At 41.3% G+C, this 14,266-nt stretch overlaps 1 protein-coding gene across 2 annotated transcripts in view; it reads left to right on the top strand.

Moving 5' to 3' along the window:
• The first annotated feature begins 777 nt into the window (after positions 1-777).
• Positions 778-14,266, top strand: part of LOC306847242 (cyclic AMP-dependent transcription factor ATF-6 beta-like) — a 32,939-nt gene continuing 19,450 nt past the window's right edge. For both annotated transcript variants that reach the window (XM_079381082.1, XM_079381081.1), the window contains exons 1-7: positions 778-1,197; positions 2,228-2,295; positions 2,863-2,941; positions 4,740-4,799; positions 5,018-5,100; positions 5,298-5,460; positions 8,204-8,362. In XM_079381082.1, the coding sequence (XP_079237208.1) occupies positions 1,119-1,197; positions 2,228-2,295; positions 2,863-2,941; positions 4,740-4,799; positions 5,018-5,100; positions 5,298-5,460; positions 8,204-8,362 (691 nt within the window). In that variant the 5' untranslated portion in view covers positions 778-1,118. The remainder of the gene's footprint in view (positions 1,198-2,227; positions 2,296-2,862; positions 2,942-4,739; positions 4,800-5,017; positions 5,101-5,297; positions 5,461-8,203; positions 8,363-14,266) is intronic.

Genomic DNA, 14,266 nt, shown 5'->3' with positions numbered 1-14,266 from the left:
CAAACGCCACGTGATCTGCCATGACTGAGGTAGATGCAGCAAACTACGAGAGCCCCGAAGTGTCCGACTTGACGACTCCGTTTTCAACTCCGCCCCTGACTGCAAGCGGCTACTCTCGCTGACCACCGTCTGTAGCCGTGCTTCAAGTCGAACGCACCTAATATGTGACTGAGCAAGTACACATGCTTTCAGATCTCTATGCTGGTTGTGTGAGGCTAGGGGTCACTGTTCTCCTGACATAAACTACCAGCATGATCTGCAGTAACACGCAAGCGCTTTAGGAAGTGGGCTAGGTTTTCAGATCCTTCTGGGTCCCCTGAATGCAGTTTTGGGGGAATCTGGTGTGAAATCAGCCCAGTGTTCTCATGCTGGACTCCACGTGACTTCCTTACATGGCCCGCCTAGTTGTGTAAGAGCTACAGATTCAAGAACTTCCCAAAACATCTTTATATTCAACTAACAGCTGAAGAATTCAGAGTCATGTCTAATGTAAATGACGGAACCACACTTTGTGCAAAAGTAGAAATTAGGTACGAAAAACAATAATTGAGAAACAGAGGCGCAGTGTAGATGGGCCATATTATGCATAACGTCATTGGTCAATAATACCGTCAATCGCCAAAGCGTGTTTTTACTGGCTTCTGCAGCACAACAGCCCGCCTTCCTGCGAGAAAACCACACCATTGGCTCATCGGTCATCCAATAGCATGCGTTCTGGGTTTCGATAGGCCAACCGGCCAGCCAATCTTCTGTTCTACGTTCCCATTGGCTGATCGGGACAAGAAGAGGCGGGCTTGTTAAGGAAATGAGTTTCCTTGTCTGTCTATGTCAGTCGGTGCAGAATGGCGAGTTAAACCGTTAAACATAAGCGATCGGTCAGATTCAGTGACCTGCTTCACGGTCTCGGTGCTTCACTAACCGATGGACGTGACCGCGCGCCGCTCGAGGTAGAATCGGCCCCGCCTCCTGTGTGATTTCCCGCTGAGAGAGAGAGCGAGAGAGAGAGTGTGTGTGAGTGATTGAGTGTGTGAGTGTGTGTGTGTGTGTGTGTGTGTGTGTGTGTGAGTGTGAGTGTGAGTGTGAGTGTGAGTGTGAGTGTGAGTGTGTGTGAGAGAGTGATGATGACCGCGGAGCTGCTGCTGTCTGAGCTGGACAGTCGCTTCTGCGCCGATAACCTGCTGACCAGCGCGGACTGGGGTGAGTAACGCTAACGGCTCGGTGGACGGCTGATAGTCCGCTGCGCATCCGAGGAAGAGACTCCGGAGTCACTCCGGATCCGGCTAGTGCTAGTGTGCGCATGTCTCCCCTCAGCAGCTGTCTCGGTTTGACCACAAATCCCCTTGTATATGTTGATTTCAAAAACATAAAGAAGAAACGTTTAGACGTTAAAAATTAAGAGTTGGTGATAAGTAATATTATAAAGTATCAAATGTAATTATGTGAAAATATATGAATTCATTGATGGTTCCTCAAGCTGTAGCTAGATTTAGCTCCCCGTAGTTCCCCCTTTAGAGTTCTTAACTGCATAGAAGAGTTAGTAAAGCAGCATATCAGATGTGAAGTGTATTTCCCTGATGGGTTTCTCTCTGAAGCCTGCCCTGGCAACCATACAGAAGCAGCAGCACCCTTCAGCATCTGCTTTCTGCTCAGATGTGCTGTGAGAGGACAGGGAGCTGGAGGTCTGGCTCAGGACTGTGTGAAGATGAGCAGAGCTCAGAAATATTTCACATAACAGCTGCTTGCATGCAGTCTACAAAACAAACAGCAGAATTTACTAAATGTTTAGCTAGCGTCAGTGATCAGTGACTGATTTGAGGTTTTGTGAGTTTCTTGTTTGTCTGGCCTGCTGTTCTTCAGGGAAATCCTTCAGGTCCTGCTTCTGCATATCTGAACCCTTTCCAGCAGTGATGCAGTCATTTTAGATCCGTCGACACTCCGAGGGACTCGAACGCAACTACTACACAAATGTTCATGATCCGTCCATTAAAAGCAGGGGGTGTAAACTTTTGATAAGGATGTGTACATTTTTCTAATTTTGTTTAAAGATGATATTTTTTCCATGTGGCTCTGCCTTTCAGAAGCTACATAAAATACTTGTAAGATGTTTCTCAGAAAACAATATCTACACTTTACCCTGTTTATCATTTCAAAGAGTTGACACCCTCTGGCTCTCAAAGCATCATGTGTCGTCCTCCTTATATTTACACAACCTGTCTGTGTCCGTCAGATGCCTGTCTGTATCAGTGTGAGGATATGGAGGAGGATTTCACCGGAGAGCTGAAATATGACACATCGGTACGTTCATAACTCAACACACAATCAGTTATTACCCATCATCACAGACTGTGCTGAGTGTTTGTCCTCACATCTCCTGATCTGCTCTCACAGAGAGACACAGAAGCTGAAAGCCTTAAGGTCATTGCAGACCGAGTCCGAATCTTTTGCACGTTAAAATATAAATACGACCTCACGTTGTGTCGATCAGGTTTACACACTGCCTCCGAAACTTTCGGCCGTCATAAAAAAAATCTGATCAGTTTCGATTTTCTGCGTTTTCGTGTCCGTAACAAGCATTTTGATAGGAAAGGATGGCGAATATGAATAAAAAACGCATACGGAAATTTGTGGCTCCGTGTGCAAGGTCCTTTATTCCTCACTCGGCTTCACTGAGGGAATGATCAAGTGTAGGTGCTGCATGGCTTCAAATGAATAACTGTGACATTTAGCAACAGACTCCAGAAAATGCTGTCCTGAAAATACAGCATAATAAAGTCTAATGTAGCGTTTGTTTGCTGGTGAAGTGATGAAGACCCGTGATGATGCTCAGACGTGTGAATATATATCTGTGTGTCTGTCTGTCAGCTGGACAGTGATCTTGTCCTCACGCTGGACCCTGATAACCCCACGTCACCATGGAGGAACCTGGAGAACAACCTCACAGGTGAGACACCTGCTCTTCTTCTGCTTTATAATGTTAGTTCTCACGATTGATCCTAGAGGTCGACCGATAGTGGATTTTACTGGCCGATACCGGTTAATCAACCGATAGTTTTAAAGTGCGTACTGAAAGAAAACTATTTTAAAAAAGCAGTAACAAGTACGGAACCATAAATTTATTTCATAGTTTGTTAATGTTAAAAAAACTTAAAAATGTTAAAATGTAGCCTATTAGTAATAGTGAATGTTGAAATGAACACTCTAACGAGGAACTTCTACAGTTTTCATTAATGCTACAAACAGACTCTTATTCTTAAGTATTACCATTTAATTTCAACAGTTCTGGCCATCTTTAAATATCTACACAAGGCCATAGCATTACAATTACATGCATATGAATATTGTGTGTGTACTCGCACACTTTATTTGCTTCTATTTTAGAGCACTTGATGATTATCTAATAAAAAAAATAAATAAAAAGTTAGTCACACACTGGGCTAAAGTGCAGCGCTGCATCTAGGAGAACTCATAGATATCTATCTCTCTCACACACACACACACCTGACTCATCGCGTTCAATTCAAGTGGCAGTTTATTTAATCATCAAACGGACATAAGTTTGCTTCAAGAATGAACAATGTGGCACAAATGAGTTTAAAGTTTGGTGTTTAAAAAAGCAGAGCAAGCATAAAGAGAGCGTGATCTATGACAGCTCTCTATATGAAGCATACAGAATTTATTAGAGCCACAGAAAGACAAACGCTTTGCTGAAAAATGCACAATACATCATTTATAGCCTGTGGGGTGAAGGGTGAATTTATAGGGTGAAGCCATTATGTACATTCTCAACGATTTTGGACAAATATAATGCAATTTAATAGAAAACTATGTGAATGGTGCTCTAATCCACGTCAGGATTTTCTGTCGGCTGTATTTAAATGCGAATCTGGAGTTTCCCGCTCAGTGTCACATGTCAAAATAAACCGGTGCGGTCAGTGACTTTTCTAGAGGCCGCTTTCGCTCTATATAATGCCAGCGGACCCTTGTCAGCCGCTCCAGCAACAGATGCAAACTGGGAAAGTATCCGGCAATCAGCTATCGGTGCCGATTAATCGCTGTTTATTGTCAAAGACAATATTAGAAGGTCAGAGAAATTCAAGAGAGCTCTACAGAGTTGTTTTTAATTTGAGCTTATAAATATGACAATCTTTGGCATCATTCAGCTCATAAACGCCCATAAACAGGTTTTTACTGTAGGCAGCGCACACACGGATGAAGAGATCGCTCCATCTCTTTAAAAGAGACTAACACCAGGCACGTTCAAAACAGGAAGCTGGGCGCTGAACACCAGGCAGACCGCTCACAGTGAAGTGAACATTACTGTATTCTGCAGAACAAGACGAGCCTCAGAGTGATTGTCATCGAGTCCTCAGCAAGAACCACCTTTTATTCAAAACGCCAAAGAAAACACTTGACAATGTTTCAAGAATTCCAGCATTCTTACGAACTTCTTGTCATTTATCTTCAGAAATGTCTTAACTTGGTTATTTCTTCAGCAGATTCTTCATGAATCTGGGCCCTGCTGCTTCCTGTTATATAGCACACACTCCGTGTATGTAGACACTCAAACGTTCATTAATGTGTGCGGCTCGGGGAGTTTGTGATGTGTGCAGAGTGTGCAGTTTATTGGCAGTTTAAGGACTCTGAATGCAAACGTTTGTGTGTAATGATTGAATGTTTCTCTATTTGATAATAAATAATAGCCTGGTCCCTCACTGTGTGTGTTGTGTCTGTATTTGTAGGTGAAGTGTCAGTCATGAAGCATGAAAGGACCATAACTCAACCTCTGCCACTGGACATGTGTAAGTGACCCTGTCTGCATGCTTCCCTGTGTAGTGTTTTTTGTAAATAGGATCTGTTCAGGATTATTATTCCCAAACGCCCATATTAGTTCTAGGTAATGCATTAAAATAGTTGTAGATGATTATAGATTTTCATTTTCAGAGAGTTTTGCTGCAGTCTTGTTTCAGATGAAACTCTGGTGAAATGCGTGAGCAAAGTGTGTGTGTGTGTGTTGTAGTTTTCCAGGTGAAGACTGAACCTCCGTCACCTGCGTCGTCTCTGACCTCTGACAGCTCCATCCCATCTTTACCTGAGCCTCAGGTGTGTACGGCCTGTCCCTGGGACTCCAGACAGTGCAGCTCTACTGCAGGCTGATAGTTAAACGCTGACGGGAGAATGCGTCTCTGTTTGCTGTCGTTAGTGTAGTTTCCTCACGCTGTCTCCAGTGCAGCTGAGCAAACATTAGGACTCTTGTCTCGCTCTTCCTGTCTTCACTTCTGTTTCTCTGTGTTTCTCAGGTGACGGTGAAGAGCGAGAACCCGCCCACTCCACCGTACATGTGTGGAGATGTGCTGCCGTCGCTGGCCAGTGTGGAGGTGACCCTCGCCAGCATCACTGCTCCACATCAGCCTCTGACCATACAGCCACACACACTCAGCAGCCTCAACACACAGACCACAGGTGTGCTCTCTCTCTCTCTCTCTCTCTCTCCTCTCTCTCTCTCTCTCTCTCTCTCTCTCTCTCTCTCTCTCTCTCTCTCTCTCTCTCTCTCTCTCTCTCTCTCTCTCTCTCTCTCTCTCTCTCTCTCTCTCTCTCTCTCTCTCTCACACACACTGGCTGCTGCTGGTTTAAAGTGAGCAAACAGGACAGGTGACTCTCTCTGGTGTAAGACACTGCTCTGAGTAACATGACTCTTTCTGTCAGTGTACCTGAGTTCTGTTCCTGTTCCTCTAGACTGACGTGTTCTCTCATATTCATTTGACTGTTCTGCAAGAGCAAACACAGCAGGAAATAAACATTATGCAGTGTTTCCCCTACAATGTATTAAGCAGCGCCGCTGAAAAATCTTCACATGATCAGTAATATCACGACATTCACGTCATTCACTTACATACCTAAAAGCACAAACATGGCGACCGGCGGCGCTGCTATTGGTACCGAAAACCGTGACTTTTCACTGGTATTGAAAATGCCATTCATTTTTCAGATGGGTGAAATCCTGTGGCATACCAATCTCCAGTGTGAACTGTGAGCGTGACTTTTCCACACTGAATAGGGTGATTTTAATCAGATCCATTATTCATTCATTAAGACATATTGACGTGATTTCTGTATACCTACAGCTCCAGGCACACTGAAATCTCTTCATGCAGATACCTGGTACATACCTTTTTCACAAAAAAATAACCCAACATCCGATCAATAAAAACTCACCTGATATGACACCCTACATGATTAGGGTGACCACCCGTCGCGCATTTTGCAATGGGACGCTTTGTCCCGCGAGTCACAAGCAGTGTCCCGCATTTAAATTGTCTGTTTTATTGTTTATCAGTATTGTTTCTGTATTTTTTTTCATATTCCTTTAAATTATAATTCCAAAATTTTAAATAATAATAATAATAATAATAAAAATAATTAGAAAACACTGAACATGGGCAGCGTGACAGTAGCGCCAGAGCGGGAAAACACAGAGAGAGAGAAAAAAAAAAAGCCGGCAACAGAAAAAATGGATCTATCGGGAGCTCCAGAGAAGAAAAAGCGACTTTGTTCTTATAATAAAGAATGGGAGAAAAAATGCCAAAATTCTAAATTCGTTTCTTAACTGTAAAGCAACTCAATCAAAAAACAACCATGTCATAATTCAGCTCAATTTGGATTATATTCAGTTCATTAACAGTCAATGTTGCAAAAGTAATCAATTATAAACCAATTTAAATTCTTCAATTCTTAATTCAGAAACTTAAGAATTCAGAAGACAATCATGTCATAATTGAGCTGTAAAGCAGCTGTACAGAAGACAAAAGTGTCATTCAGATCTATTCAGTTCAATAACTTTATTAATGTTGCAGTTATTCAATTATAAAACAAATTCTTCAATTCTTAATTTGAAATTCAGTTTCAGCTGTAAGCAGCTCTACTAAACACAAAAGAGTCATTATTCAGATTAGTTCAATTCAATTATAGCGTGAGCGTGGCGAAGTTATAAAACTATTTAAATTCTTGATTTGATATTCAAAATTTGATTCTTAACTATAAAGCAGCTCCACAAAAGACAATAGACAATTTCATAGACAGGGCTTAGACTAAGCCAGGATTAGGCCATAGTTCAATGAGGACATGTAAGTAACTTTTATTAACATGCCAAATAAAATGCCCGACAGCTAACGTTAAGGGCTTAATGGAATTTATGTGCTTATTTGGAAATGTGATTTTAAGGCTTAGATTATTTTTATTTTCACTTTATATTTAGATTGAATGGGTCTAGTACAATAGCACCTGTGCCAAACGTACGTTCACGACTTCACAGTGCCATCATTGACTTTTTATAACGTTTATTAGCGATTTAAAGCATGTTATAATCACTGCAAGAAGACATGTTGTTTAAAATCATAATTTATTTACATGGAATAATATAGTAAGTTATCTCTCCCTTGTGTCCCGCAAAATCACGTCGGCCGTCCTGCAACAGAGCAATAGCCAGGTGGTCACCCTATACATGATATGAATCTTCTATGAAAAGCCCAGAAAAATGAAGTGCTCACAGATTGGGTGTGGCCCTTGCCATTAGGATAAAATGTTCAATAAATTGTAAATAATCTTTTTCTGGGTTGTGCCGTTTCATTTTTCCACTATCTATTTCTACCTTACAGCTGAAAATGAACACAAAAGAAAAACATGAATAATCCTGTCCTAATCTTTTGTGACCAGTTCAAGGTACGTGCTGCAATAATCATGCCTTCTGTTGATGGTATGTCTCCAAATGTGCATTTCTATCCACAAAACTTGCCAGAAGTCATGGTTTAAGGGGTTATTAAAAAAAAAAAAAATCTTCCGGGGGTGCATGCCCTCGGACCCCCCGCGAGCGGCTTGGTAACAACCTCCGGCACGTAACAGCACCGCTGCTGGAAACATTTATAGGGGAAACACTGTTATGCAAATTAAAAAACTGAAAGCACTTGATGAATCTCTTATGATTATTTCCATAGAGTGACCAGGGCCTGTCAGACTTATAAAGGTGTCTTAAAAGGAGCTTGTTTGACTTGACCTCTATTCAGATTCTTCAGATTCAGTGTCCAGATGAAGAACAGACCAAAAGTTGTCATTCACTGAAGACTGTCTGCCATGCCTTTGGTTTTTGAGTGTGCACTGAATGTGATTGGAGAATGTTTTCTGCCAGCTAATGTTTAGTGTGTGTGTTCAGTGCTCTCCTCAGCAGCGACGCTGAAGGCCAGCAGCATTCTGAGCAGTAAGCCTCTGATCCAGCCCAAACCGGTGTGTGTGGCTCAGAGCACCAGTCCGGCCAAAGCTCTCCTCCTGCAGGGCGTCCCCGTCCCAGCCATCGAGCAGAACACTGCACCCGGTGAGGAACACACCACACCACCAAACCCAGTGCTTGTCAGTGGAGGAAACCACTGCCTCGAAGCTTAGAAAGCAAGAGACCATCACTGCATTAGCAAACACCAAAACTACTCCCAAAGTAGTATAGAGATCGTCTTAACATGCTTCGGTCCGTCCTCTTCTTAAAAGGGTGGTTGATTCACGTTTGTAATTTTAGTTAGTGTGTAATGTTGCTGTTTGAGCATAAACCATATTTGCAATCCAGCGCTCTCCATTGACTGTCTCCTTGTCATTTCTGATTTATAACAAAAAAACAGAACAATATCTAAAAGCTGCAATGTGACGAGGTGTACAGCAAACAAGCTAAAAAAAAAAACAGAACTACATTTTATAAGCTGTTGGCCCAAAAAATGGAGTACTACGCCCACTGGAGGAAAACGTAATCGGCGTCAGGAAACATTCATTATTTTAATCATGTCAAAGGATTATTTGACCCCCCCGATGTGTACCTGAGAGGAGGAGATATATTGAGAAACTACGCTCTCTCTCGCCCTCTCTCTCGCCCTCTCTCTCGCCCTCTCTCTCGCTCTCTCTCTCGCTCTCTCGCCCTCTCTCTCGCTCTCTTCCGGTGCACGCTGGGAGCGTTTGGGGTGTGCGTGAGGGTTTCACGGGGAGTGCGGGAGTTTTTTTCGTATTTCTATTTTCTATTGCACATAAATAAAAGGTATTAGAAGAGGAATACTTTTTGACCAAGGAAGCATAGACTTTGTTTAGTTGGAAACTTTTGTGACGGCACCGAGATGGCGTCTCACCCCGCGGCCGCGGAGGTGGTGCCACCTGTGTCGCTCCGTCACGGCGTCAGGTGTGTGCCTGTACAAGGCGTGACGGTGGAGGATGTGTTACTGGTGGTTGGGGAACTAATCGGATATGAAAACATTTCTTCGGCGTCGAGGATGAACAAGGCGGTTGTGGTGTTTGTAAAAGAGGAAGAACTAGCAAATCGGTTGATAAGCGAAGGAATTGTGGTAGGTGGAGATTTTCTTACTATTTCACCGCTGGTAACGCCAACGACCCGTATAACGGTGTCTAACGTTCCCCCTTTCATTCAGAATGATGAAATTGAAAGAGCGTTAGCGAGATATGGAAAGTTTGCAAGTGGGATTAGAACTATTCCACTGAGATGCAGAAACGAAGTTTTGAAGCACGTTATGTCTTTCAGGAGGCAAGTGTTTATGTTTTTGAATCAGCCAGAACTGGATGTGTCCTTTAGAGTTGGCCACGAGGGAAAAACGTATGTGGTGTATGCTAATACCAGTAGCATGAAGTGCTTCGAATGTGGGGATATCGGGCATAAGAGGATGGCGTGCCCACATAAGGCCCAGGTCCAGGATAGGCAGGAAGAGGTAGCTGAGCATAGTGCTGCTGCTGCTGAGGATGTTCAGGAACAAAATGAGGATGTCCAGATTAATACTGATGAAGCAAATGATGAGAGAGTACCAGCTCAGTTTACAGAGGAAAGGAACGTTGTTAATGCTGATTTTATTGACAGTAATGATCAGAAAGATGTTGTTGAGGAAAACAAGATTTCTATTGGACAAAATGATGCATCTAAGATGGGGGAAAGTAGTGTGATGACTGATGATGTCACCAAAGAAAAAATAAATGTTGAAATGGTTCAAACTGACGATTCTGAAGTATTTAATAATGTTGAAATGTGTACTGATTCTGAAATGGGAGATGATGATAATTTCTCAGAAATTTCAGATATTGGTTCACAAATCATGGAGGACACATATACACTGCAAGAAATAAATGACTTTCTAGATGCAACTTTTGGAAAGACTATGGAAGTCAAAGATTTCTTCCCAGATATAGGGAAATTTATAGCATCAGTGACTTTGTTACAAAGAAACGTTAGTCATGAGGCTCTTAGCAAGCAGAAAAGATTTTGGTTAAGGAAGATCTTAACGAAGTTAAGAAAGAGTAAGGCAAACGTTTCATAAAATGATTAAAACACACAGGGTGTTGGCTATTCTTAGTCTTTTCACTTTATTTCTGTCCTGTTTATATTTTTCCCTTTCTATGGAGTTTTTGAGAATTGGCTCCTTAAATATAAATGGGGGTAGGGATGGAAATAAGTTGGCAATGGTGTCTGAATTATTTAGAATTAAGAAGGTGGATATTGCTTTTTTACAAGAGACACATTCTAATACAGAAAATGAGTCGAAATGGGATAGATGGTGGGAAGGGAAAGTTGTGCTAAGCCATGGGACAAATTTGAGTTGTGGTGTAGCCATATTATTCTCAAAAAATATAAATGTAAATGTTTTAGCTGTAGAAGAAGTTGTAAAGGGAAGAGTACTATTAATGCATATAGAATATAAGGGAAATGTGTTTGTGCTTATAAATGTGTATGCACCAAATATTGGGCCTGAGCGGGTGGAGGTTTTTATGAAACTAAAAAATGCTGTTCAAAAAATTGGAGATCAGGTGTGTGTTATCATTGGAGGTGACTGGAATTGTACTGTTGATTTTATAATGGATAGGAATGGGGAGGAACCTCATAATGAGTCAAGTGTGGTATTATCAAAAATAATAAAAGAGTTTAATTTGACTGATATTTGGAGGAAAATAAATATAGGAACTAGACAATATACATGGGTTAAAGCATCTGAGAATAGGGTTAGTGGGGCAAGACTAGACAGATTTTATATTGATAAAACATGGAATAATAAGGTGATGAATGCTGTCATTTTACCTGTTGGGTTTTCAGATCACCACTTGGTTTTATTTGATTTAAACATGAAGGTAACTACAAAGCCACATTATTTTTGGCATTTTAATGTTAAATTATTACAGGATGTTTTATTTTGTGATAGTTTTCAATTATTCTGGAATAAATGGAAAATGCAGAAAGATTCTTTTGAAAACATGTGTCAGTGGTGGGATGTTGGCAAAGTAAATATAAGAATATTTTGTCAAAATTACAGTTCACATAGTACATCAAGGGTGAAGTTTGCAGTAAAAAGCTTGGAGAAAGACATTCAAAGAATGGAAAGTACTATTTTTCATAATAATGGAACTGGGCAGAGTGAGCTGTTGAATAAGAAAAAGAAAGAACTTGGCTCGTTATTACAGGAACAAGTGAAAGGAGCAATTGTAAGGGCGAGAATCTGTTCTATTAAAGACATGGACGCTCCTACATCATTCTTTTTCAACCTTGAAAAGAAGAGCTCCCAACAAAAACAAATATGTCATCTTCAACGGCCTGATGGGACTATGACGTCAGACCCCGTGGAAATAAAGAAGCTGGCGGTTAACTTCTACAAAAACCTGTATGACGCTGAGAACTGTGACGTTGAGAGTGCTTCTGATTTGCTGAGTGATTTACCTCAGGTGGGAGAAGAGGGGAGAAATTCACTAGACAGCCACATAACTTTTCAGGAGATTACAGATGCAATGAAACAGTTATCACGAGGACGTTCTCCGGGAATTGATGGACTGCCAGTTGAGTTTTACCAAGCTTTTTGGAATATATTAGGACAAGATTTGTATGAAGTACTCATTCAAAGCATCAGAAGTGGGACACTTCCTGTAAGCTGTCGAAGAGCTGTACTGTCTTTGCTTCCAAAAAAAGGAAATTTAGGTCTTCTAAAGAATTGGAGACCAGTTTCTCTATTATGTTTGGACTACAAAATACTGTCAAAGTGTTTAGCAAATAGGTTAAAGTGTTATTTAGAGTTATTGGTTCAAAATGACCAGACGTATTGCATTCCCAAAAGGACAATCATGGATAATCTCTTTTTATTGAGGGATGTAATTGATTTTAACCAATTTAATAATTTAAACCTGGGTATTCTTTGTTTGGACCAAGAGAAAGCATTCGATCGGGTTGACCATGTGTATCTTCTTAAGGTTTTAAAACAATTTGGATTTGGAGAGAATTTTATCTCTTATATTAAGTTGTTATATTCAAATGTTTTTGTGATGGTTAAAGCGGGCGGAGGATTAAGTGCACCAGTACCGGTGTCAAGGGGTATTAGGCAGGGTTGCCCACTCTCTGGACAATTGTATAGTCTGGCTATTGAGCCATTGTTGTGTAGGATAAGGAGAGATCTGAATGGAATTTTACTTCCTGGTATAAATAGTAGTAGTAGGGTGTCATTATCTGCCTATGCGGACGATATCACAGTTTTTATTACGAGCCAAAATGATGTTGACATCTTAACGGAAATTATTAGAAAATATGAGAGGGCATCTTCAGCAAAAATGAACTGGGGGAAGAGTGAAGGGCTTATTATTGGTCAGTGGGGAGGGTTAGGGCCTCCAAAATTACCGGGTGGATTGATGTGGGTAAGAGAAGGGTTAAAAATTTTAGGTGTTTTTTTAGGAAATACAATATTTAAAGGAAAAAATTGGGAGGGAATGCTGGAGAAGGTGAACGCTCGATTGTCTAAATGGAAATGTCTATTACCACAATTGTCGTACCGAGGAAGAGTTCTGGTGGTAAACAACCTGGCCGCCTCTATCTTGTGGCATAGACTCGTGGTACTGGAGCCTCCTGATGAGCTGATCTGCAGGATACAAAGGACTTTGGTGAATTTCTTCTGGAGTGGAGAGCACTGGATTCGCGCAGCAGCGCTGTATCTTCCAGTTGAAGAAGGAGGCCAAGGTCTAGTGGACGTGAGGAGCAGAATCTGTGCTTTCCGAATCCAAGCAGCACAGAGACTTCTCTACCACAAGGACTTGGTTTGGTCTCAGACTGCAAAGGCAATTCTTCAAAAAACTGGGGGTCTTGGATTGGACAGACATTTATTTTTAATGAACCTGGAGAAGATAAACATGTCTGAGCTTTCGCATTTTTACCGGACAATGTTGCATTCATGGAGAACTGTTTTTAAAGTTGAAAGAGAGGTTGATGAACCTGGGAACTGGGTTCTAGAGGAACCTTTGTTTTTTAATTCAATGACGCAAACAAGACTTTTGGCTTCTGTAAGTGTAAGTGCATGCTTACAGAGAAAGGGCATTGTCAAGCTTGGACACCTCTTGAATAGAGATGGATGGAAGTCGTTGGAGGAACTTAGAGAAATGACTGGCTTAAGATCTTCACGCTTGACAGAAAAGTTCATGGAGGAGATTGTAAATACCTTACCAAGTAGTTACAGAAAGTACATTGGGAGAGGAACTTTGATGGATATGTCGAATGAACAGGAATTCCCAGAAATTAAAATCTCTCATCTTATAAAGAAGGAAAATGAAGATGAGGATGTGGGGTCAATTCTATCTTTTAAAACCCCGCAGCTAGAAGATTTTGAGTCTGCATCAAAAAAAGCAATATATTACTCTACAGTCAAAGTTCTACATCAGGACTCTCTTAAAGGACAAAAACCCTCCAGGTGGCCAGGTTTGTTGAAGCCAGACTTCCTTGTGAGGGACAGGTGGAGAGCCCTGTATAAGCCTCCCATAGAGAAGCGCACTGCTGATCTGCAGTGGAGGCTTATTCATGGGGCAATAGCCACGGACAGACATGTAGCGCACCTGAATCCAGCAGTGGGTGAACAGTGTAGGTTTTGTGGGATGGTAGAAAATCTGGAACATTTGTTTTTAAGATGTAATAGGTTGAAAGGTCTTTTTAATCTTCTTGATAGATGGTTTCAAGCATTTGATGAGAAATTCTTAGAAGAAGTGTTTATTGGGGGTGTGATGTACAGATTCTTAGTCAGAAGGAAAGCATGTTTGTTGAACTACTTGATCGGAACTGCAAAATTAGCAATTTGGAAGACGAGGAAGAATGAGGGGCTGAATCTTCTTAGTACTGATGCTGAATTAATGTTCAAGAATCTTGTTGCTGGAAGGTTGAATATAGAGTTTGTATATTATAATCTTATAAAAAATGAGGGGTGTTTTGAGGATATTTGGTGTCTTA

This window comes from Barbus barbus, assembly GCF_936440315.1.
Source record: "Barbus barbus genome assembly, chromosome: 27".
Classification (NCBI taxonomy): Eukaryota; Metazoa; Chordata; class Actinopteri; order Cypriniformes; family Cyprinidae; genus Barbus; species Barbus barbus.
Note: the sequence above shows the minus strand (reverse complement) of the source record. Positions and strands in the feature narration are given on the sequence as shown.